At 42.2% G+C, this 26,249-nt stretch overlaps 1 protein-coding gene across 2 annotated transcripts in view; it reads left to right on the top strand.

The window, feature by feature from the left end:
- Positions 1-1,359: 1,359 nt before the first annotated feature.
- Positions 1,360-26,249, top strand: part of GYG1 (glycogenin 1) — a 44,951-nt gene continuing 20,061 nt past the window's right edge. Inside the window, exons 1-4 of one of the 2 annotated variants that reach the window (XM_043991730.1) lie at positions 1,360-1,601; positions 7,384-7,519; positions 11,666-11,840; positions 12,141-12,303. In XM_043991730.1, the coding sequence (XP_043847665.1) occupies positions 1,595-1,601; positions 7,384-7,519; positions 11,666-11,840; positions 12,141-12,303 (481 nt within the window). In that variant the 5' untranslated portion in view covers positions 1,360-1,594. The remainder of the gene's footprint in view (positions 1,602-7,383; positions 7,520-11,665; positions 11,841-12,140; positions 12,304-26,249) is intronic. The other variant, XM_043991731.1, reaches the window with a different exon arrangement.

The raw sequence follows: 26,249 nt of genomic DNA, 5'->3' as shown, positions 1-26,249 counted from the left end.
CAAATAGTCATTCAGTCTTTGCTAGAAGACTTGGGGGGGGACCCCACCCTCCAGAAGCACTTTCTCCTATGGTTGGGCAGTGCTAATCTATGCTACACTCAGCTGTCAAAACGATATTCCTAAAACATAGGTCTGACTATGTCACTTTCATGCTCAGTAAATTTCATTGACCCCTATTGATTCTAGGTTTATCTTGTTATCTTTAGGTCCACCTTTTTTTGTGTCATGGACCCCTTTGACAGTCTGGTGAAACCAAGAGGTCCCTTCTCAGAATAATGTTTTAAATGAATCAATTAAAACATATAAAATTTCAAAAGAAACCAATTATATTGAAATATAGATTATCAACGTTAAAAATGCAAGTTCATAGACCCCAGGTTTAGAACCCCTGCTCTGCATCAAACAAAATTTCCTCCCGGGTGACATTTGGCTCAATAGTTTTGGTTAGGCTAAGACAAAATGAAACAAAATTCATTCTAACCAAGGAAATGATTGTGGTACAGTGGGAAGACATTCTATTTGTCCTAAGAGAACATGGGTTCAAGTCCCCCTCTGCCTTTTACTCTTTTTGTGAACGTGGTGTTTTATCTGTAAAGTGAGAGGGTTGAACTAAAAGACAATGGATCCCTCAAGAATTACAATGAACCACCTCAGTCTTGGAGAAATGACATCGAAACATACTTCTGCAAACACCGTTTGCAGTGGTTACTCTGTCGGTTGGGTTTAACCTTAAACGTTTTTCTTTGTTACAAAATAGGGTTGTAGCATATGATATAAATACTATATAGGCAACAATAAAACTTTTTTTTTTCAAAAAAGCCCCCACCCCCCCCAAATGAAGGAGTTGGGTTAGGTGGCCTCTACAATCCTTCCCAGCTCCAAATTTGTGATTTTATGAACCCTTTGTCTTGCTGTATGGAAGACTCAGAGACCTAAAGATCATTAGAAATGTGGAGGTGGTGGGAAGGAGGATCCTCTGGAAAATGGGAATCCTCTGAGGTGGTGTTCCAAAATTCAGCTGCTACATGTGACTCCCCTGGCCCAAGAAGTACTCCATAATCCCAACAATGAAAGGGAATCAGCTGCGGTTGAGCTGCAAGGAGGTAATGGGCCAGTGCTCTGCCTCCCCCCACCCCCACCCCACCCCCGCTCCGCCCCCCCCCCCCCGACCCGAAGGCAGACTTGCACAAGTTCAAGATGCCCAGTTTCCCCACCTGCACACTGGGGGAGGGGGTGATTGACTGGCAGGACGCTTGTTGACAGTGGGCAAAGGAGCAGTTCTTCCCTAGTCCCAGTCCGGGGGACTGCCCGAAGGGCTGCACACTGGAGCCTCAGGGAGACATTTTGGCCAAGCCCCACCCGCGCTGGCTGCTGTGGTCAGCTGGAGCAGCCCAAGCGGCGACCCACGGGCAGGAAGGATGCAAGCTGAAAGCCAGCGTACGTGCTCCACGTGACCGTGTCGTATAAGACCGAGCTGACGGGTTCTTTCTGTTCCAGCTGCTCCTCTCGGGTGCCCCCTCGCCACAGCGCCTGGGCTCGCTGCACTCCGCAGCTACAGTCAGTGCCTCCACAGCTGCTTCGGCCCGCCCGCATCATGACAGGTACGTCCGGGCCCAGCCCAGGCGGGGCTCGGGGAGCCTCCCGGGGCCAACTGGGTCTAGCACCGGGACTCTGCGTGCTCTTTCTGTCCTTCCTTCCTTCTTCCTTATCTCTCCCTTCCCCTTCCCGGCCTTTCGTTTTCAATTTCACTCTCGGGGGCTTGCAGGGAACGCTATAGCCTCTAAGGGGGTACGATGGTTTGGGGGGGGGTGGAGAAGTTTGAGGTGGGTTTTTTTTTGGGGGGGGCACCCAGGCTGTTCTGCTTGGTGTGTCACCCTCCCTCCTCCGGAGGGCCCTGAGTAGGCGGAGGCTCCAGAGACTGGCTTTGCCGTGTTCCTAGCCAGGTGTCAGCGCACCTTGGTGATCCCATTCCCCACCCCCAGCCCAGCTGGGACTCCTTCATCTGAGTGATCACCCCTTTGCCAGTCGCCATCCCCTGCGCGTGCCGCCCCCCCCCCTTCCCTTTTAAAGGACTGACAGCTGCTGCAGCTACTGCTGGAGTGAGATGGGGGTGGGGGTGAGGAGGCAACTCGCCCCCCAACCCAGCTGAGACTCCCTCCTCTGAGGGATCACCCCTTTGCCTGTCTCCATCTCCTGCGCGTGCCACACCCCCCCTTCCCTTTTAAAGGACTGACAGCTGCAGCAGCTGCTGCTGGGGTGAGGTGGGGGTGGGGGGTGGGGAGGCACCTCGCCCCCCACCCCCGACATCCCCTCCTCCTGCGGGCGATCTGGGCACTGCGGAATCCCCCCAAAGCTTCTCCCTTCTCCCCTCCAAGGCCCCCAGGAAGGAACGAAACTATAGTTGCTCCTCTGGAAGGAGGCCCGGGTTGCGGCTCTACCCGGCGGTCTTAGGCATTGCATCGTCCTTGGCCCGCCCCTATTTTTAGGCCGGCCCTGCAGGGCTGCGGGGAGCCGGGACAGCCCGAGCCGGCACGAGGTGTCTGGCTGCCCGTCTGCCCTCCGGGAGCAGGTCCCAGGGATCTGGGACTCCCACTGACCTGAGTCGACTCCTTGTGCTCTTGCTTTTCGGAAGCCCACTTGTTGCAAATATGGAGGGCCAAGATGCTGCTTCTGATCAGAGACTGGGGCTAAAGGACGAGATGGGTGAATGGGGAAATGGCAGCAGATACGACGTGCAATCCAATTCTGCGCCAGACTAGGAGTTGTAATAAATGTGAAAGCACTGCTATTCTCCGGCCTTCTTAACCAGAGGTCCATAGAGGTCCATTAACTGGGTTTTTTAAAATATATTTTAATGGAGCAGCTAGGTGGCACAGTGGATAGAGCACCGCCCCTGGAGTCAGGAGTACCTGAGTTCAAATCCGACCTCAGACACTTAACACTTACTAGCTGTGTGACCCTGGGCAAGTCAATTAACCCCAATTGCCTCACTAAAAAAAAAAATGTATTTTAATAAGTGGTTCAGTATCGTTGGTTTCCTAGTTATAATCCTAGAGTTATAATTCTGTGTATTTTATCCATTTAAAACCATTACTCTGAGAAGGGGTCCAAAGGCTTCACCCCATTCCTGAAGGCTCCATGATACACAGAGAGGTTCATCACCCCTGTCCCACAACAATCATATTCCCTGTCCAGGATCTATCCTGAATAAAATTCGAGCCTAGAGTCTTCATTCTAAATCCTGACTCTGCCATTTGCTTGTGTAACCATAGACAAGTCACTTGATTTGTCTAGGCCTCCAGTTCTTCGACAAAATGAAAGCACTGGAATCAATGATCCTTAAAGTCCCTTCTAGCTCTAAATCCTATGATCAATCCTCTCTCTCTCTCTCTTTCTCTCTCTCTCTCTCTCTCTCTCTCTCTCTCTCTCTCTCTCTCTCTCTCTCCCTCCCTCCCTCCCTCCCTCCCTCCCTCCTATCACTTCCTGCCAGAAATCTTTGTATGCTAGGGATACTTTGTCCTCACTCTTCCTGGTTATCCTTTCTCCAGTCTTTGAATCACATTTACCTTGGTGATGGTCCTATATCATTCTTCTGAATAGTTGAACATAACAACTGAACAAGTCCTGTATCCTGGAGTGTTAAACCTCTCCTAGAAATTGCACAGTGTTTAACTGTTGGTTATTTTGAAGGATCGTTTCACAATAGAGGTACAGGGTACCAGCAGTCCCAGAAACTGTGACTCATTATGAACTTCCTAGGACCACCAACAGGCTCAGAAGATTTCCAGCTGAAAAGGAACCTGACAAGGCTCTTCATTTTGCAGATTTTGCAAATGAGTGAGACCAATGCCCTCCATATGTATAGTCTTTGAGAGCTGCCCAAAGCCACTGGCAGAGGTGAAGTAACCAGCCCAGTCATACAACCTGTGTGTGTCTGAGGCAGGGCTCTGAATCCTGTTTGACGTTGAGGTCAGCTGTCTTAACCACTATTTCACTCTACCTCGCATGGATCAGAGGAAAGGAAAACAAGACAGAACGATGACAAAGCAGCTGGCACTTATTTTCTGGCAGAAAATAAGAGAGGTAAAGATGATCAAATAATAGCTAGAGAGATCATCTACTCCCAGCCTTTCATTTTACAGATGAGAAGACCGATGGCCACAGAGTTGGGTGATTTGGCCAAGATCACACACAGGTAGCAAGCATCAGAACTAGGAACTGAACCTAAATCAACAGGCTTTCCATTAAACCCATTCCCCTTCCTTGATAATATGCTCAGAGACATGACATTCTTGCTCCCTTCTTCAGAGTTCTCCCTTTCACCCAGCAATCTCTCAGCTTAGCCACCTTCCTTCCCCTCCTTTCCATACTTTCACAACCATCAACCCTCTGCTTTGAAAATTGGTTAAAGGGATGTGAGGAAACCCAGGACTTCCTGCTCCAACAAATACCTAGCTTACTGGTAGAGAGAGATTGTCGAGTGCCAGTCAAAACTAAGCTTGAAGTATCTTCTTTATTCTGTTTAAATACTTTAAGTTGCTTATGAATGTGCTTTCTGCAGTTCTCTGAAAGGGACTGGCCAGTTAACATCTGAAAGGTGACACACAGGGTATGAGGCATAGCTAGCACCTAATTGAACTCTGTCACCAGGGGAAATCCTGATGTTCTCTGGGCTTCCACCACTACACCAGCTGAATGGGAAAATATTCCTTGGATGTTCCAGCTCCCATTTTAGCAGCTAAGTAGATAGTAACTCCCTGCAGTCTTTCCAGACTTGCGTGTGAGGCTGCAGGTTTCTATTAAGACAAATCACGGAGTGGGATTTGCCCTGTAGGGTCATTTTTTGAGAGAGAATAGTTCAAATGTTTTGAGAATTGGTCAAACAAAATCAATCTAGGTGTGTTATAGGATCCTGGATTTCAACTTGGAAGAGGGCCCATAGCAGCCACGGGAAGGGGAGCACGACATGATCAACAAAGAAAATCTGACCTCAAAAGCTGCCTCGGACACTGACGAGAGCTCTGTGACTCAAAAAAAAAAAAAAAAAAAGATATTTCATCTCTCTGAGCCTCCCTTTTCTCATCTGAAAAATAAAAGGGCTGGACTACATGGCCTCTTCGATCCCTTCCAGGGCTAAATCTATGTGGGTACTCCTCCCATTTTTCAGATGAGGCAAGTGAGGTTAGGTGACTTGCTCAAGTATCTTGCAGAGAGTTAACAGCCAAGATTTGAATCTAAGTTTTCCGACCCCCAATGCAGAGCATCTTTCCCCATACACAGTTCATTCGGCTCATTTCTGAGTCTCTACAAACTCTGATTTTCAGCATATAGTTGGTTACATGCCTATGCATGTAAACTGAAAGCTACAAATCAGATTAAAGACTCAAGTACTATTCTCAGATCATCTAGATTCCTGTTGGCAGTTGTATTTAGACTTGGCTTTTCATCTATTTTGAAGCCAACCTGACTATGTGATCTTTTCATTGCTTTTAATTAATTTTCAGATGCTGGCATTCCCCCGGGGACTGAGTCAGGAGCGTTTTTCCCTGAGGCTTTCTTGTGGGATGCAGATTGGGCATTAGAAGACCTGAGTTCAAGTTTATGGCCAAACAAGAGCTAGAAAATATTATGAAATGTAAAAGAAATGATTTTGATTACATTAAATTAAAAAGGTTTTGTATAAATAGAAGCAATGAATCCAAAATTAGAAGGGAGGCAGAAGGCTGGGAAACAATTTTTATAGCCAGTATTTCTGCCAAAGGCCTAAATTTCTAAAATATATAGGGAACTAAATCAAATTTATAAGAATGTAAGTCATTTCCCAGTTGAGAAATGGTCAAAGGATATGAACAGGCAGTTTTCAGATGAAGAAATCAAAGCTATCTATTGCCATATGAAAAAATGCTCTAAATCACTATTGATTATAGAAATGCAAATTAAAACAACTCTGAGGTACCACCTCACACCTATCAGACTGGCTAATATGACAAAAAAGGAAAATAATAAATGTTGGAGAAGCTGTGGAAAAATTGGAACACTAATGCTTTGTTGGTGGAGCTGTGAACTGATCCCACCATTCTGGAGAGCAATTTGGAACCATGACCAAAGGGCTATAAAGTTATGCAAACCCTTTGACCCAGCAATACCACTTTTGGGTCTTTTTCCCAAAGAGATCATAAAAAAGGGAAAAGGACCCACATGTACAGAAATATTTTTAGCTGCTCTTTTTGTGGTAGCAAGGAATTGGAAATTGAGGGGATGCCCATCAAGTGGGGAATGGCTGAAGAAGTTGTGATATATGAATGTAATGGAATACTATTGTGCTGTAAGAAATAATGAGGGGGCAGATAGGTGGCACAGTGGTTAGAGCACCAGCCCTGGATTCAGGAGGACCTGAGTTCAAATCCAGTCTCAGACACTTAACAATTACTAGCTGTGTGACCCTGGGCAAGTCACTTAACCCCAATTGCCTCAACAAAAAACAAAAAAATAATGAGCAGGGGCTCATTATTTCTCATTTCAGAGAAACCTGGCAGGACTTACATGAACTGATGCTGAGTGAGATGAGCAGAACCAAGAGAACATTGTACATAGTATCAACAACATTGTGTTTTAGTCAACTGTGGTAGACTTGACTCTTCTCAGCAATACAATGGTCCCAGATAGTTCCAAAGGACTCATGATGGAAAATGTTCTTTACATCCAGAAAAAAAGAACTGTGAAATCTAGATGCAGATTGAACCATACTATTTCTACTTTTGGGGGGGGGGTTGAGGTTTTTCCCTTTTGTTCTGATTCTTCTTTCACAGCATGACTAATGCAGAAATATGTTTAATGTGATTGTACATATATAACCTATATCAGATTATTTGCTGTCTTGGGGAGGGGGGAGGAAGGGGAGGGAGGGAGAAAAATTTAGAACTATAAATCTTATAAAAACAAATGTTGAAAACTATCTGTACATGTAACTAGAAAATAATAAAATACTTTTATTTAAAAAAAAAAAGACCTGAGTTCAAATAAATGAGAGAGTCATACTAAATGGCTGTGATGAGAATAAAAGTGAAACCTTATCTTTTCATTATTTAGTTACCCTACTAAGTGTGACCCAGGCTAATCTACCAATTGTTTATGGACTCTTTGTCCAGAAGCAAATGTGATTTCAGATTTGCTACTTTTGCTGAATGACAGTCAAAGAAAAAAGCTTTGGCAACAGGAGACTTCCCTGCACCATCTCCCTCCCAGAGAGTGTACTTATCTTAGCCAAAAGGCCATGAGAAGCAATAACCAATAACTGCCCCAGGAAGTAAACGGACTGTTCTGTCTTGCTTTTCCTTGATTCTGGGATAGTGTAATCAGCATCATCTCTTTTTTTCCATTAAGATCAGTCTTTTGTGACCTTGTCAACAAATGATTCCTACGCCAAAGGAGCCCTGGTGCTCGGCTCCTCCCTGAAAAAACACAGAACGACAAAAACGTTAACTGTGCTGATAACCCCACAAGTCTCTGAGTCAATGAGGTAAGACATTCCTTCTTCTATTTGTAACTTGTCCTCACTGGTTAAATTTCTGGCCTCTTTGGCATGCAGACCAACTACTTTTCAGGAACTATCTTATCAGTGCATAGAAAGTTTGGCTCCTAGATGAGGCAGCCTGGTAGAGTGGATAGCATGATTGATGGGAAGTCAGGGAACCCTGACACATCCCACTTGTCATCTCACCTTTGTGAGCTTCAATCTACTTCTTGGTAAAAGGAGGGCAATCATATCCCAGTACCGAGCTCATAGGGTTGTTGTGAGGCTCAGGCACTATACAAGAGCAATTCATTCACTTACCACCCATTTATCTATTTATTAGGATTAGAAAGGATTTTGTAACTGAAGCTCTTTTTGCTAGATTGCTTGAGGAATAGCAGGCTACAAGTCTTCCTCCTCATCCCCAACCACTTGTCCCACAATGTTTATTCTTTCTGCTTATGAGAAAAGCAAAGAAAAACTTATAAGCAACATTCCTAAATAAATCATTTTTAAGAGAGGAATAAGAGAATCATTCCAAAGAAATCAGTCCCTGGTTTTTTGTCCATGTTTAAAGCCAATTGGCTCCTAAGCAACTGGTCTTTCTGTTAATTGCTTTAAATACTTTAAAACTTTTACCTACAGCTTTTCAGAGTCACACTTCATTTGCCATCCTGAAATGGAATGCTGTCTTTTTTGGGGGGTAAGGGGGGCAGTGAGGGTTAAGTGACTTGCCCAGGGTCACACAGCTAGTAAGTGTCAAGTGTCTGAGCCCGGATTTGAACTCAGGTCCTCCTGAATCTAGGGCCAGTGCTTTATCCACTGCACCACCTAGCTGCCCATGGAATGCCATCTTAACTGGAATAAGTTTCTACTTTTCCCCCTTTTTTCCCTAGGGAAACCCTTCCGGTAATACAAAAGTAGGGGCATTATTGCTGGCAGTAGGAATGGCACTTTGAACCTTTGGAAGGACTGAAAGAACCTTTAATTTCCATCACAATCATGCTTAGTTGGTTCTGTGTCCTGGAGTCAGGAAGACCTGAGTTCAAATCCATCCTCAGACGCTTACTAACTGTGTGACTCTGAGCAAATCACTTAATCCTGTTTGTTTCAGTTTCCTCAGTAAAATGAGCTGGAGAAGGAAATGGCAAACAGCTCCATCATCTTTGCCAAGAAAACCCCAAATGAGGTCAGGAAGAGTCAGACACAACTGAACAGCAATTGCAGCATTCTTAAATGCCCTTTATTTGTTTGCACCTGAACTAGAGGTTTGCCCGTGCTTGAGTTCCCCTCTCCCAAAGGACACCGTCTGCTTATAGACCTGGTTAGTTCACCTTGATTTAGATGAAGTTAAAATGGAAATGTCTGAATTGGTTCCTTAGGGCTTAATATGTTTAAAAAATGACTCCTGGGGGCAGCTAGGTGGTACAGTGGATAAAGCACCAGCCCTGGATTCAGGAGGACCTGAGTTCAAATCCAGCCTCAAACATTTGACATGTAATAGCTGTGTGACCCTGGGCAAGTCACTTAACCCTCAGTGCTCTGCCAAAAAAAAAAAAAAAAGAATTACACACACACACACACACACACACACAAATAACAACTCATTCTAGGAGCTCTGGTTGGTGTTTACTCTCCCTCCAACTGTCTTCTGAGAATTGAATGGGTTCTGTTGTGAAATTTCAGAAGTCAAACCCCAAGATCACCTGAAAAGAGAGCATTCTATAGCCTCCTAAAACCTCTGTTCCTGGGGGACAGAGAAGCAACTTCCTACTGTGCAGTCTTTTAATGAAAAGGTGTACAGGCAGCTAGCAGGACTGACCGAGTCTGGGGCATGGCTTGTTTTTGCTAATTACTGGGTGAACTGGTATAAAAGAAATGCTTCTCCCTCCCAACTTCAGGAATTGTTTTTGACATTTACTTCAGTAGTTAAGGTAATGGGGTCGATTGGAATGAGCCTTGAAGCAGCAGCTCAGAAGCCAGCAGCTTCTGCTCACTGTGCCCTTCTGCCCTCAGGGGCCAAACAGATGAGGCCTAATCCCTCCTACAGTGAGGCTTCACATATTTGAAAACGGATATCGTGTCTCCTCTGAGGCTCCTCTTCTACTTCAATTCTATGGATTTCATTCTTTGAATAGTCAAGATATTGGGATTTTTTTTTTCTGGTTTGGTTTTTGTGGTTGGTCTTGACCTGTGATTTTATTTTATTTATCATTGTGAGGAATGTCTGGTATGGAAGCTCTTTCAACCATTGCAGATCAGCAATTCTTCTGTGACTGAGTTAGTCAACTTGTTGCCAAGGGCACTGAGAAGTTAGGAGACTTGCCCAAGGTCACATAGTTAGTAGGTGTGGGAGGTGGGATGGGAGCCCAGGGCTTCCTATTAGACAAGGCTTGCCCTTGGAACTGTTACTGATTTTCTGTTCGTGGAAGTTATGGTCACTTGTCCCTCTCAAGAACTTTGTTAAACTCCCATTAGTTAAGTTTCTGTCATAGTGAAGATAAGAACATATCCCACACTGTCTATCCATAGACCAAAGGGAGTAATCCCTACAGTTCCTAGCCTGGTGCTAGGCAAAATGTGGCAAATGCTTGTTAAAGGAAGCTGCATAATCTAGAAACTTGAGGGCACCAGAAAATTAGGCCGATTGCTTGTCTTTGCCGACCTCTGAGATCTGTTGTGATACACAGTTTCATATGTCTAATGTTCATGACTTCTAACTATTTTAGGGGGAAATGTAACTCTATATAACTCATCTCCAGGAGAGTAAGTGAAAGTGGAAGGATCTCTGATTTCAGCAGTGGGAAACTCCTTGTCCAAGTATTCCCTCTGTGATTTAGTAGATTGGTTAAGTATTTATTTATTATGTGTGTACTATGTAGCATTTGGTGCTCGGGGTAGAATCAGAGACAATGATAGAATAGTCCCTCCCCTCCAAGAGCTCCCCTTCTACTGGGAAAATAAAACATGTGCACAAACAAGTCTCTACAAAATGTAGGGGGGCAGCTAGGTGGCGCAGTGGATAGAGCACCGGCCCTGGAGTCAGGAATACCTGAGTTCAAATCCGGCCTCAGACACTTAACACTTACTAGCTGTGTGACCCTGGGCAAGTCACTTAACCCCAATTGCCTCGCTAAAAAAAAAAAAAACAAACCAAAAAACCAAATGTAGGGATGACCAGATAATGGGTACAGGGGGCTCCCTTTAACAAAGCAGTCTAGTAGCTTCTTCTTACTATGACAGAAACTTAACCAATGTTTAGAAGGATCTGTAGAAGAATGAAAAGAATGGGGAAAATAGAATTTTATTGGAGAGAAACGCCCATTTGCAAATAGTTAATAATCATATTTGCAGGTGATTTCTTTGGTTTGCAGATCAGCATGTTAATTAATACACTAGAAATAAGAGAGTAATGCCGTGGTTTTTTGTTTTTGTTTTTGTCTGGGTTTTTGTGTGTGTGTGTGTGTGTGTCATTTTTTTTTTTTTGGTGAGGCAATTGGGGTTAAGTGACTTGCCCAGGGTCATACAGCTAGTAAGTGTCAAGTGTCTGATCTGGATTTGAACTCAGGTCCCTGACTCCAGGGCCAGTGCTCTATCCACTGCGCCACCTAGCTGCCCCAATGCCGTGTTGTATTAGCAGTGTGATAAAGCCAGATGTGGGAGGGGTGTGAGGAGAGAGAGAAACAATGACCAAACCTCCATTGTAAATTTTCATGACATTGTGATTCGAAAGAAACAACAGATACAATGAGGTTGAGAGGAACAGTTTGTCCTACAGTATTACAGAATAGGTGGCATAATGGAGGGAAAGTTTATCAGAGTAACCAATTGATAGAAAAGGGATAAGGTATAGGGTAGCGGAAGTAGCAATCTTGTGTCACAGTGGAGTTAGTAGTTCTGCTTTTTTGCTTTTCTAAAGAATGTCGAGCCCTATGAACTGAATTTTATTTATTTTTGTTGAACTTTCTATTTCATTTTGAATTCTAAAATTATTTAAAATTTTGAATCCTTTGTTTTTATATGGATTTTATTTTGAACATGTCCCTTTTCTATTTCCTGCCCCATAAGCCATTTCTTATAACAGAAGGGGGATAAAGAAGAGGGAAACAGTTTAGCAAAATTAACCCACCCAACTGGACTTTCTTTTAACAGGAAAGTTTTAAAGGAGATTTTTGATGAAGTCATCATGGTCGACATCTTGGACAGCAGGGATTCAGCTCATCTAACCTTAATGCAAAGACCTGAACTGGGGGTCACGTTAACCAAACTGCACTGCTGGTCACTAACTCAGTATTCAAAGTGTGTGTTCATGGATGCAGATACTATGGTGAGTCCAGATGCCCATGGTGGCTAAAAAGGCTATATATAGTAACTGAGACCTGTTAAGTGTTCAGAGGAATGCAGCTAAAACTGGCAGTTAAGGGTGATTAAAACATTCAAGTGTCAAAATAGACAGACGACAGAAGAGTATAAACAGGTCATCTTAAATCCGTCCCTTTTTTTATTGCAAACTGGAGCTTCTGACAAGTGCTACCTTGATGCTGTGAGAATTTAGTGTGAGAAGATTGTAGTTGATGGATATGCCAGGGAAACTTCCTATAGATTTCCTGTTTTCCTTTTGAATTAGGTACTGACAAATATTGATGAGCTTTTTGAGAGAGAGGAGCTATCAGCAGCACCAGACCCAGGGTGGCCTGACTGTTTCAATTCTGGAGTCTTCGTTTACCAACCTTCCATTGAAACGTATAATCAGCTGTTGCATTTGGCTTCTGAACAAGGCAGCTTTGATGGTATGTATCCTGTCCAGTTGGGCATCTAATGAGATAGCTTTATAAATTCTAATAGAAGTTCTTTCTGATGACTTTATGATGTGGCATCAAATCTAGTTGTATCATGAAAATTATTTTGTCTACCTACCCAGTTACTATAGAAATGTCTTGGTTTTGGTTTGCTTGTTTAATTGGAGTCAAGGGAAAACAAGTTTGGTCTGCGATGGCTTTCAGAATATCTAAATTCAATCTGAATGCATTTTGATTCTTAAGGACCTGAATATCCCATTCCACTATTTAAACTGAGACAGAATTTCTTGATCAAGGCATGCCTTTTCTAATACAAAATTAAAAGTCTCTGCAGAGGCTTGTAAGAATCATAGAGGATTAATTCTCCACCCCTCAGAAAAGACAATGATTACATTGAGGTGTGTGTGTGTGGGGGGGGGGGAGACAGAGAGCCGGAGACAGAGAGAGAGACAGATAGATAGATGGATGGATGGACAGACTGACAGAAAAACACATTCCTGGGTTTGGAAGGGACCTTGAGATCAATTAGCCCAACTACTGTCTGAAGCCATCCAGGATAGCACTTCCTTCATCCTCTGTTCTAAGTGATACAAATTTACCACCACACAGGCCCAATACCTTGAATTTAAAAGAAACTGTTCACTATAGAAGAGGATAGGGACCAGATCTGGGATTTCAATAGCGTAAAGAAATTTCCAGGTGTGGAAGCTCCCTTTATCAGTCAGGTCAGTGTCTTCTCTGCAAATTAAATTCTTAGAAACCTCCCTAGAGGAATGAGAGTTATGTCTTACTCAGAACTGGAGAGCCAATATGGGTCAGACATCCACCTTGAATACCCAAGCTTCTTGGTCTTAAGGTTGGTTCTCTCTTCTCTACCACTCTACCTCTTATGAAACTTCAAAGAAAGCAAGTTTGGTGCATTGGCTTCAAACTTCTAAAGGTGGGGTTGGGAAGAAAATCAAAGATCTGCATGCACATTTTTCTGCTCATAACTCCTATTTTCATTGAGCCTGTTAGTTGAGTATGATGGAAATCAATCTCTGTTACCAAATAGGAAAGTGACTGTGATACCATCCAACATCAGCAGCTGAATATCCAACAGCTTTGCACCTGGGTAGGATCTTCTCTCATTTTATTGGGGGATTCTGTCACTGGAACCAATGGATTGGTCACCTTTCTGCAGTTTCCCAACCATGACCACTGGATAAATCATTAACAACCATCAGTAACCACCAGTAATTTTTTCTCTCCATAAAAGTCCTTCTGGGGCAGCTAGGTGGCACAGTGGATAGAGCACTGGCCCTGGAGTCAGGAGAACCTGAGTTCAAATCCGGCCTCAGACACTTAACACTTACTAGCTGTGTGACCCTTGTAGTTGATGGATATGCCAGGGAAACTTCCTATAGATTTCCTATTTTCCTTTTGAATTAGGTACTGACAAATATTGATGAGCTTTTTGAGAGAGAGGAGCTATCAGACCCCAATTGCCTCACCAAAAAAAAATTTTATTTAAATCCTTCTGAACAGTGACTTGTTATCAAAGATCTGTCTTAAAATGACAGTTGAAACACAAGCAAGCTATGGTGGGATGCCAGAAAGGCTGAATTTAACAGCATCCACCAGTTAGGGTTAAACTTGGGTTCCTCTTCCCTCCGGTCCCTTCTCCCAGACCAGCTTTCTTTCTCTGTCTTTAAGAGCTTATATCTAAGACCTGCTATCATCAGAAGCACAGAATGTCAGAGCTGTGGGACACCTCAGAGCTCAGCTGGACCAATCCATACTTGAAATTCATACAGCCAGCTTTTGGTTATATAAGACAAGTATTTAAGTATGTAAGAGAAGAAAGTTCTGGGGGAAGCTAGGTGGCTCAGTGGATAAAGCACCAGCCTGGATTCAGAAGGACCTGAGTTCAAATCTGACATCAGGGGGCAGCTAGGTGGTACAGTGGATAGAGCACTGCCCTGGAATCAGGAGGACCTGAGTTCAAATCTAGTCTCAGACATTTAACACTTACTAGCTGTGTGACCCTGGGCAAGTCACTTAACTCTAATAGCCTCACCAAAAAAAAGAAAGAAAGAAAGAGAGAGAGAGAAAGAAAGAAAGAAGGAAAGAAACAAAGAAAGAAAGAAAGAAAGAGAAAGAAAGAAAGAAAGAAAGAAAGAAAGAAAGAAAGAAAGAAAGAAAGAAAGAGAAAAAGAAAGAAAGAAAGAAACAAACAAACAAATCTGGCATCAGACACTTGACACTTACTAGCTGTGTAACCCTAGGCAAATCACATAACCCTCATTGCCCCACAAACAAACAAACAAATAAACGAAAAGTTCTGACAGTTTCTCTTTTCATGGAAATATTTCTTTATTTTAATCTGTAACCTTGAAATTAGACAACAAATATGGGTTCTTAGAACTAGGGACTATATGTATTTAAACTAAGAGTTCCCAACTCTTTTCATTCCTCAAACCTTTAGGTTTTCAGTAGACCTTTCCATACCCTTTATTCAATGTAAGAGGAAATAAATTCTAATGCTTGCCATGTACTGTACATTGTTAAGGGCTAAAATTCTAGCTAAACTGTCTAAAATATCTAATGAGTGGTCGCCAATAAATTATAAGCTTTAGCAAGAGTTAGACTTTTAAGCATTTATTAAGGAGAATAAGAATTTGGTAAAGAGAGAGAAAGGCCTAGATTCCTATCTATTAAAGGGAGAGCACATTTCTAACTCCGCTCTCCACCAGAGTCCAGAGGAAAAAGAGCAAGACTGAGCGCCAGTCTCTTCCTTCCTCCTCCCACTAGTCCACGTCACTTCCTGACGCCAAAGAAAAGACTCCTGGTCTTGCCCTCAAAGACCTTCGCTTCATGGGCGGAACTCTTCTACAGTAAGTCTCCAGCAGGTGGCATCATTCCAATCCTTACAACATAATAAATAAAATAGAGCTTAATTAAATTTCCATAAACAAAACTTTATTTGTTATATTACGTTTTAGTATTATAAAGTTGGGAGCTGTCCAATGTACACATTTTTTCACAGGCATCATGAGTCTTGGAATATTTCAGTTAGATAATAGGATTATTTACCAAATATTCCCCAGGCCTCCTTGACAAGTTGCTCGTGCCCCAGGTTAGGAACCTCTGTCCTAGACTCCCCATTAGACAAAGGTTAATCAGTGTCACACGAGTTTTAAAGGCTGACTATCTTGAATCAATAATGTTTGAAATAGCTACTGATGACATTTTTATAGAGAGCAAAATTCCAGAACTTTCTAAGCCCTTTGTAACTCTATAAAGTGTTTTCTCTACACACGTGACTTCTTATTATTACTTCAGGAAAGTGTGGGCTTTATGTTTGAGCAAAAGGAGCTTCTAGGTTATTCAATTAAGTCATTTCCTGAATGTGTAACAGCATTGTTCTGCGTAGAATTTTTAAATTGGTACAAAGCCTTTACCCTTGAAGTGTAATGCCTCAGGCAATGAGACAGAAGATTTTGGAAGTCCCCTTGTAACATTTTGTTTGTTTCATAAAGATGCCTGAATTACATTGCCCATAGTTGGTTTTCTTGTTTTATTTTGTTTTGAGCTGCACTATTATTAAATTCCTCTACCAAAGCTCTGATCCCTGAGTCTGGGAGGGATTGAGGTAGCCTTTGGTTGAAAGTCTATACCAGTGGAGCCTGAAATCTGGCAGGATCTGCCAGGTTAGAAGTATGGGGGACAGCTAGGTGGTGGCAGTGGATGAAGCACTGGCCCTGGATTCAGGAGGACCTGAGTTCAAATGCGGCCTCAAACACTTGACACTTACTAGCTGTGTGACCCTGGGCAAGTCACTTAACCCTCATTGCCCTGGAAAAAAAAAAAAGAAGTATGGACCCACTGAGGGATGTAGTATCCATTATCTATGGACTAGCCTAGCTAAATGAGCACAGGCTTGGCCACTGAGTACTGAGTTGTTTGTGGGGGCCTCAGTTAACTCTTGGGATGGATCATCTTCATGAGCTTCCAGAGGAACTCAACTGAGATGATATGTGGCCTAGAGCTCATGTACTATGGGGATCACTTGAGGCAACTGCACATGTTTAGCCAAAGAGGGGAAGGGGAGACTCAGGGGGAATATGAGAGCTACTCAAGTATTGGGACAGCTCACACATAGAGGGCAGAATATAGGCTTGCTATGTTTGCCTCCAGAGGGAAGAACTAGGAATGATGAATAACTTTTTTGTGTGTATGTGAGGCAATTGGGGTTAAGTGACTTGCCCAGGGTCACACAGCCAGTAAGTGTTAAGTGCCTGAGGCTGGATTTGAACTCAGGTACTCCTGACTCCAGGGCCGGTGCTTTATCCACTGCGCCACCTAGCTGCCCCGATGAATAACTTTTTAAAGTTCCAGGTTTGGGGTTAATATCAGGATGGTTGAGCATGTAGAAAAGAGAGTTCTTTTTCAGTTACATATTAGGCTAATTGGCTGTGGAGTCCCTTCTGACTCTGACATTTGGTGACCTACTGAGCCTTCTGTGGTGTTGCTTCTTCATCAGTGGGAGGACAGGCAGTAGTGAAACCAGGAATTGTCAGGGTTATTTTCTTAAATCGTCCTTTTGAGTAATAGAAGGAACAGTTACAGTTATTTGTGGGTCATGACCCCTGTGAAGTGAACTTTCTCTAAACTAAGACGCCATTGTTTAGATCCTGCAATTTGATCTATTGTTCACAGGTCTTTCTCCTACCTGTAAATAAACCAAGTCTCTAAGCCAAGGCATTTCCCAAAAGCCTTATTGGTCTTTTTATGGAACTCAAGTAAAGCATTACATCAATATTTTTCTATCCATAGCCTGGGGTGCTAGTTCCTTGTCACAACCCCACAGTAAACTCGTAAGCAGTTAAGTTTATCTCCAAACTTTTTAAAATTTGGACTGGAATTCAAAGAGGAGACTGATTTGTAAATGAATATGTATGTCACGGCACAAATAGCTTGTCAGCTTTGGTCAGGCTCTTGAATTCATTGAGCAAATGAAGTTTTGACCTGGTGTTCAGTGACACTCCACAGAGGTTGATGACGGCTAAGCATTTGCAACTAACTTGTTTGTAACCTCTGATGCAAAGGAATACAGTCACCCTTCTTACAGCCTCCACTTTGCTGCCATGATGTTTGATAAGACATAATCTGGATATAGTAAAAAAAAAAAAAAGTTAAACATCTGATTTGTTTGGTGGTAGGATTTTCTCCCCCCCCCCCCCCGCCCCCCTGCAGTAAATATCTAATTGCGTAGAATTGAAAGTAGAAAATACTTGAATATATTTCCTGGTTCTTCCCCTCTGTTGATTAGCTCCAACTATCCTTGTTTGTACATAGTTATTTGCCAATTATCTCTCTCCCATGAAACTGGGAGGTCGTTGAGAGCAGGGACTGGATTTGCCTTTCTTTTTCTTTCTTTTTTTTTTTGGTGAGGCAATTGGGGTTAAGTGACTTGCCCAAGGTCACACAGCTAGTTAAGTGTCAGGTGTCTGAGGCTGGATTTGAACTCAGGTCCTCCTGACTCCAGGGCCAGTGCTCTATCCACTGTGCCACCTAGCTGCCCCGATTTGCCTTTCTTTTTATCCCCAGCACACAATACCTGGCCCCTAGGAGGCATTTAATAAATGCTTATTGATGGACAGCTTCTCCTTCTAAGATTGACAGAAACACAAAATAAGCAAAAGGTCTTAAAAGAAAACACAGGCCAGAGGGGACTGGACAAACTACCTCACTCTATTTGGCCAGTAATTTACAAGGAGATGAAATCCCATTAGGTTAAAGAACTGATCCCTGCCAATTTGACTTCTGCTGAGCCAAAGGATCTCCATCCCCCACTCTGAGGTGGGAAGCTGTTGAAGACCTGGGCTTCCTTCCTTGGACATTATCTTCTCCCACCATCTTTAGGTGCTTCTGCTACGTTAGTTTGTCAATAGCCCCTCATCTCTTGCCCCATCTGCCTTCTTTTAGCCAGTCTCTACCCCCATATAGAAGGCAGGTAGATAGATAGAAGGCAGGTAGAATTGCATAGATAGATGCAATTTCTTGCTCTTGGTTTTGATTTTGTGTGAAAAGGAAACATTTCTCTCTGACCCCATAGTGGATCTTCCCCAAATTTCCCCAGGACTAAAAAACATACTTCTGGTAATTTATGAAACAGAGGGAATTTATTCACATTATATATAATAATACTCTCTAGCACTTTCAGATTTGCCAATGGTTTTATATAAAGTTCTCACTTGATCCTGACAACAACCCTATGAAGCAGATGCTAGTATTACCCTATCCCTTTTGTAGATGAGGAAACTGAGGAAGAAGGGAAGGAAACAAGCATTTATGATGCAACTTTCTATGTGCCAGGAACTGTGCTAAGTGCTCCACAAATATCACATTTGATCATGACAAAAACCTGGGAAGTAGGCACTATTATTATCCCCATTTTGCAAATGAGAAAACTGAGGCAGACAATGGATAAGTGACTTGCCCAGCATCACACAACTAGTATGTGTCTGAGGTGGGCTTCATTCCAACTCCCAACACCGTCCACTGAACCACCTAGCCAACAGAAAAAGAGATCCTAGTGCCATGGGCGCTAGTCAGAAGTTATGTGATTGGCACTTGGGGGCCCAGTTTTGTGGTAGGTGCTGTGTGAGTCACATAATAAAGCATTCAAACACATGGTATGGGAAGAGCTTCCTGTACATGGGGAGATAAAACATACACTTCTGCTGTGTTTGTATAAAATTGGGGGATGGGCCATTGAAAATAGGGGAATAAAGAGAAAAGATGGTAGCATAGACTGGAGTGGTTGAAATATATTTCATGGAGCAGCTGGTCTTGAAAGACTGATTGGAACTGGGAGATGGAAAGAAGTATGAAACATCAGCAATGAGTATGAGGACTCTAGAAGGCTAGAACTGTAAAGGAAGCTTTGAGGCCATCAAGAACAAATCCTTCATTTTACAGATGAGGGCAATGAAGCCCAGAGACCTCAAGCAACTTACCCAAGGTCACACATGTAATAGGAAGAAGATTTGAACTCAGATCTTCCCACTCCAAACCACGAAGTCTTTCCATTCTACCATTTTGGGTTTGACATGTCTAGGTAACAGTGAGTTGCATGCTGGCAGTAAGAGGTGACATAGAAGTGAAAGAATATCATTTTAGCCTTCTAATTTGAAGTGGCTCTCTCTCTATATATATATATACATATATACATATATTTATATTTATATAAACATGTGTGTACATGCATATACACACACATACATATATACACACATGAAGGATTCAGTTAACATAGAGAAACATTTATATTTATTACATATAATATAATACAATAACATAGAAATATTATCTCTATAATAAATATTTTAAATATTATTCTATATAATTCTATAATAATATATCTATAATGTGTTACATATAATATTTAATAATATACCTATATTATATAATAGATAAGATATCTTAATTTCTTTTTTAAATTTATATTTAATTAAATTAAATATAATATATAACTAAATATATAAATTAAATTATATTTAATTTAAAACATTTATTTTATACTCTATAATAATTATACAATAATATATCTGTAATATATTACACATAATATATAATATATCTATATTATATTGTAGAGATAACATATATTATTGAATTATACTATATATAATAATTTATATTATATCTACATAAATGTTTCTTTGTGTTAACCGAGTTCTCTGTCCACCAACCCCTCAACAAACTGGACCTTTTACCTTCAGTTGACTTTTAGGTAGGGAGTAAAAATGTAAGAAAGTAAGCTAAAAGTAGGGAATTATTTTAATTTTTCTTCAGAATGACGCAGAGTCAGTGCCTCTTCTTCATTTGTAGCCTTTTTCACTGTTAGCTGGTCATATGGTGATGCACTTATCTTCAGGGGCCTCTAGTTACTAAATACGGCAAGAAAATGGACTGAGCTTTCCTAGAAAGGTTTTAAACAACAACAACAACAGAAATGGTTTGTAGCCTTAACCTCATTTAACCAGAAAGTTCAACCTCTCCCCCCATACATTTTCATTCCCGGTCTTATTTAACTGAAATTGCAGTGGACTTATCCTCAAAAGGGACCGAGGGGGGTGGTTAGATCCCTCCCTGTGAAAAGAGAGTTCCTGCCGGGCAGGGCCAGGTGCCTCACTGAAATGGAATGATAACAGAGATGATTTTATTGTCTCCCATAGCGGTTGTGATTGTGTCAAGAGGGTTCTCTCCTTCCCTGAGGTCTAACTACAGCTGTTGGAACCCTAGCACTTCAGTTGTTGTGTTAGGATCGTCTACAGACATCCCTCAGGTCAATGAGGTGGCACATACCAGCATTCCGGAGCAGTTACTTCATTACTGACTTGGCATTGAAGGTCCTTTTCCCTCCTTCCCACCCCTACCAAAAAAAAAAAATGTTCCAATAATTCCTGGCTGTGAAAATAAAACACACCAAATATTTGTTGGATATTCCTCCCAAGAAAGAATCCTAAGGCTATTTTTTGCCTTCACGTCTCTTGTATCTCCAAGTATCATCTTTTTAAATGTGGTTACCTGTGCCCTTTCCTTTAGAACCAGCAGAAGTTCAGGGGATCAAAGACTTAGAACGAAAAGGAACCGGAGAGGCCCAGTCCAATCAACCACCCACTTTATTTTTCAATTAACAAGCATTTATTTTCTCTCCCCACCCCCAGTTAAAAAAATTGCACAGTGCATACTGAAACAAACCACATTCCCACAATGCCCGTGTCTAAAAATGCACATCTCATCCTCTATCTTGAATCCATCCTCTCGCTCAGGAGTGCCACACATTTTGTGCATTTTAAAGATCGACAGACTTGCCAAAAGTCACACAGGCCTAAACCTTCTGATTCGTTCCTCTGTTCCACATCACCTCTGTCAGAGACCCTGTTAACAATATAAGGGTGAGGAGAGCACCTGCCACTTCTGCCCCGTGTGTGGAGGTACCTTGTAAAACAAACCAACAGGCATTTTTTTTTCTAAAAATATAGGCTGTTTATTTATTTGAATCAGGACCTTCCTTAGCACCTTGAAGACCAAAATGTATGTCAGTCAGTAATGAAACATTTATTAAGCTACTATGTGCCAGGAAAGTAGGTAGTATAGTGGATAGAAGACCAAGGCCTGGAGTCAGGAAGATCTGAGTTCAAATTCAGCCTTAGATATTTACTAGCTGTGTGACCATGAGTAAGGAGGGTATTAGGAATGGCTTTCTGTAGAAAGTGGGCTTGTAGCCGGGGCTCGGAAGAAGTCAGAAAAGCCAGGAGGCCGAGATGATGAGGGAGAGAATTCCAGGCATAGAGGACAGCCAGGGGAAATGCCCCGTCGGGAAGTGGAATGTTCTGTTATAGGAAGTTCAAGGAGGCTGGTATCACTTAACACTAATAGGGAGCTTAGGAAGAAGGGAGTATTTGGGGCAGAGGGGAGATCACGAGTATTTAAAGGAAATGACAGAGGTAAGCCATTGCCCATTTAAGGCGGAGTCTTGGTCATGGGATTTGAGGAAGTCTCCATCACAAGGATTCAGCCCCATTTGTTATGAATCTAAAAGAGATCTAACAATTAAAAAAAAATCTATTTGTATTTTGATAAATAAATTATAACCAATTTGCCCAAGAAATGCAGACTCCTGGGAAAGGCAGTATCAACTTGTTTCCACTCTGCCATCTTCCCTACAACAATAGTAATGGCCACTACCACTGGTAACATTTATAAAGGGTGTTCTAAAAGTTTCAGTGCATTAATATAGTGCTTAAAATAGCTTAAAAAGCAGTAAGACTTTGGGGATACCTAGTGTTCTCAAGTTTCCAAAGGGCTCTCAGGTGAGCCTCACAAACAGTCCTGGAGTCAGCACAACATCTATTACTATCCCTCTACACTTGAGGCAAAAAGACTCAGAAACATGTAGTGACCTGCCTTGAGAAATGCCATCAGAGATGAGATTCACACCTAGATCTTTATGACTTCCTGGTTAGGTACTTCGAGTGGCTCTTTTTTTTTTTTTTTTTTGCAGGGCAATGAGGGTTAAGCAACTTGCCCAGGGTCACACAGTTGCTTAAAAGAGTTAAAAGAGTTGCTCTTTTGTAGGTGTTGTGACAGCCCCATCCAACCTCTGTTCTTGGTTTATCCTTGCATAAAGAAGGGAGAAAAACCCTTTAATCATTTCACCCAAGTAGGTGATACAAAATTCATGATTTTGGTTTTTTTCTTGAACAAAGCAGCTATCTCACCTCACATCCATATGTCAGGTCCAATTAGTGTCCCACAGACCAAAACACATTCTTTAGTAGAGAGGAGAAAGAGTTGAGACAAAGCCCCACATTTTTCTGACTGGTTCCACACAATTGCCCTTCAGAACTGCTCACAGGACTAGAAGGGACCTTGGCATGTGATCTTCTTTGCCCTTCCCCCACTCTCCAGCTTTAGGAAAAATCACTATTGAATTTAAATGTTTTTTAATGTTAATATATATATATATATATATATATGAATTAGAGGCATTGTGGTGTACTAAATAGTCCAACTTGAGACCCCACAAGACCATCGTTCAAGTCCTATCTCTGACATATTTTAACTGTATGATGCTGAGCACCTAGTACAACAGGTACCTCTCGAAAACAAAAATTCTTAACCTGGGATCTTCCAATTTGCTTTTAAAACTACTTTGATGATTGTCTTTCACTTCCTTTGTAATCCTTTGTATTTTATTTTATGCATTTTAAAAACCCTTCTTTTGAGGTGGAACCCATAGACTTCACCAGATTCCCAAAGGGATCCATGAACACCTGTTCTAAGGCACTTAGTTACAGAGGAGTTGCTAGTGCATCACAGAAGGGAATTTCCACACTGACAGGAATGCCCCACAGCTCCTGGAATTGCCCCTCCTCCCTGTCCCATGATGATTTTTGTTCCATAGGAGTAGAGTGGCCAGTGGCTGATACACCAGTGAATTTAATAGTACCAACTCTAGGGATGGAAACAGGAGCCAGAGACCTCATAACTGAACCCTAGAAGAGAGAACACTTGATTGATATGAATCAGAGGAATGTGACAGTTTGGGGCAATAGTAGTAGTGCCAGGCGACGTGGGTGACCAGATCTCTTAACCCCTTAAGCATGTGAACCTCTCTGAACTTCCTATAGCTTGTCTGCAGGCCTTTAACGAAATGTACACCAATCCCCTACCGTGCCTTTCACTGGCTATGGTTTGACCACTCAGGACTTAGGTTGTGAGAAACTGACTCCTCCAAGTTCCATTTAAATATAAATCACCTTATGTTTTGTGGGTAAGCCACAGTTAGACCGGCTCAACGGCATTTTGCGGGGAGAAGTATCAAGAATCAATACTTCTATTTAATCACTTAGCACCAAGATCATAGATTTAGAAGGAGCCTCAGAATCCATATAATCCAGCCTCCTCTTTTTGTATATGAGGAAGCTCGAAACCTGGGAAGATGAAGGGAGGATTTGAATCGTCAGATCTTACTGCTTCCCAGACAAATTCTCTTTACTCCAGACAAAAAGGAAATATTAAGAGTAACTTACATTTATAAAACACTTGGAGTTTTGCAAAAAACAGTTTCCCCACAATAGCCCTGTGAATTAGACAGGGTAAATATTGATTATTTCCTATTTAACAGATAAGGAAACTGAGGCTCTCAGAGAATGGAATTTGAAGTTGGATCTTAGATATTAACTCGGTACTATAAACTAATTTCCAGAGATTTTTAAGGAAATGGGAGGACAAATTCTAGGAAGTTTTCAAATATCATATTCATCCTCAGTATTAAACCAGGGTTCAGTATATAGTTTAAGTAACCATGGTAACATGTCCCATGAAGTGTTAACACATCATCTTATAAGTGCATCATCTATTTTTTTTTTCCTAGAGTAAGTTTTATTGATATCTTTTGTTGTTGTTTTTTTACATCACAATAGCTTTTGGTAATACTTCCTTTTCTCCTCCTATTTCCCCTAACCTCCCAGTGCATCATCTTTCAGTAATGTAGAGATAGCACCCTCCTTGAAGAGGAGGATCCTGAAGCTCCATATGGATAGAAAACAGGGCTGTGTACTTTTAAACAGATGGCATACGAGACAAGTCCTCCAGGAGTTTTCAATCTGTGACATGTCTGCCAGCCAGCTAAAAGAGGACATCATCATCGGAAAAGTACACAAATTAAAAATGGATAACTACCCAGACTGTTCCATTTCTGACTCGTAAAGTGGGCACTGTGATGATAGTGTCTCCATAGTCGCTAGTTTCCCGGTCCTACTCAGCCACCTTGAGACTGCCATGCTGTGGGGTGGTTAATAACTGCATTTGGGCAGCCGAGTGGAAGGATGAGAAACTCTTAGAGCCGCCTCTCTTTTTTCAAAACAGGTGCCCTCTGGTCCTTTCTGCAATTCTTCCACCTATCTCAGACACACCCTCAGAGCTGGCAAGGATTAGGGCAGTTAGGCTACCTGGGATTGATTGTCTGCATTTAAGATGATTGGAATTAAAACAGCCTTAGCTTGTCAGATTAAATAAAGCTGCCAGATTGAAAGACAGGTCTTCACTGGTGTGTAATTCCTGGGGTTTCAATCATGAAACCAAAGTCATGTTTATGATTTAGGATCTGGAACACTAAGTTTTGTGTGTTGGAGGGAGGACTTGAACTTCTTGACTCCAAGGTCAGTTCTCTCTCCACAATTTTATGCTCTTCTCCTTTTCTCTCTCCCTTCTCTTTCCCTCCCTCTCCTTCTCTCTCTCCCTTTCCTTTCCCTCCCTCTCCTTCTCTCTCTCTTCTTCTCTTTCTCCATTCCCTTTCCCTCCCTCCTCTTCTTCTCTCTCCCTTTCCCTCTTTATCTCCCTCTCCTTCTGCCTCTCCCCTCTTCTCTTTCTGTCTCCTTTTCCTCCCATTCTCTTTCCCACCCTCTCTCCCTTTTCCTCTCTAACCTCCCCTCCTTCTTCCTTTCCCTTTCTTCCTCTCTCCACCTCTCTCCCTCTCCTTCCTCAGTGTTATTTTGAATCATGCTCTAATTCAAGGTCAGACAGAGAAAAGGCAATTGCTACTCTTTAATAACTGATGAAAGATGAAAATTCGACTAAATGTTTAGCTTCGAGAAAGGAAGACTTAAGAGGAGCATCATTGAAAGAGAGGGGCTGTCAAGTTTATTTGGCTTATTCCACTTGATCCCAGAGGACACAACCAATGGTGAGAGACAAATGGAGGCATTAGGTTAAGGACAAAAGCTCCTAACAATTTGAGCTGTTCTAAAGTTGGGAAGGGTTGCCTTGGGAGGTGGTGAGCTCCCTATCACTAGAAAGCTTTATCAAAGGTGGAATGATCACCTGTCAGGTTTATTGTTCAGGGGATTTTTGTGTTGGTATGGGTTGGTCTAAATGGCCTTCAAAGTCACTTCCAACACTAAGATTCTATGACACAATTAAGAAAAGACTTTAGGAAATTGAAGAGATTAGGACAGCAAGCCATTAATTGCACGAAATGAATGAACCCCACTGACTCCGTCTTGATGACTGTGACTCAATTCTGGAGCTAGCTCAGTTCCCTTTCTATTCAATTATGGGTCTAGTTTAATTTCTGTCTTGTGAGAAAACTTGATTCAATTGTGGGAACTGTGAGAAAACCTTATTGCATTGTTTGAACCTCGCCCTGCATGTCTGGGAAGCTGGACCTCCTCTATCTGCTGCTTAGAGACCTGTAACTAAGGACCCAGGTTACACTGACCAGAAACCCAGCCAGACCCAAAGATGGATGCAAGGAGTTGACTCACAATTATACAGCACAGGCAACCCATATGTCTTTATCTGAAAACTGGCCCCTTATTGGTCTATCAGTTATTGTTTCCATGTTCTTTTGATTGTTCACAGAAACTTGGCGGGAGTAG

Source organism: Dromiciops gliroides, chromosome 3 (genome assembly GCF_019393635.1).
Source record: "Dromiciops gliroides isolate mDroGli1 chromosome 3, mDroGli1.pri, whole genome shotgun sequence".
In the NCBI taxonomy this organism is placed as follows: Eukaryota; Metazoa; Chordata; class Mammalia; order Microbiotheria; family Microbiotheriidae; genus Dromiciops; species Dromiciops gliroides.
Note: the sequence above shows the minus strand (reverse complement) of the source record. Positions and strands in the feature narration are given on the sequence as shown.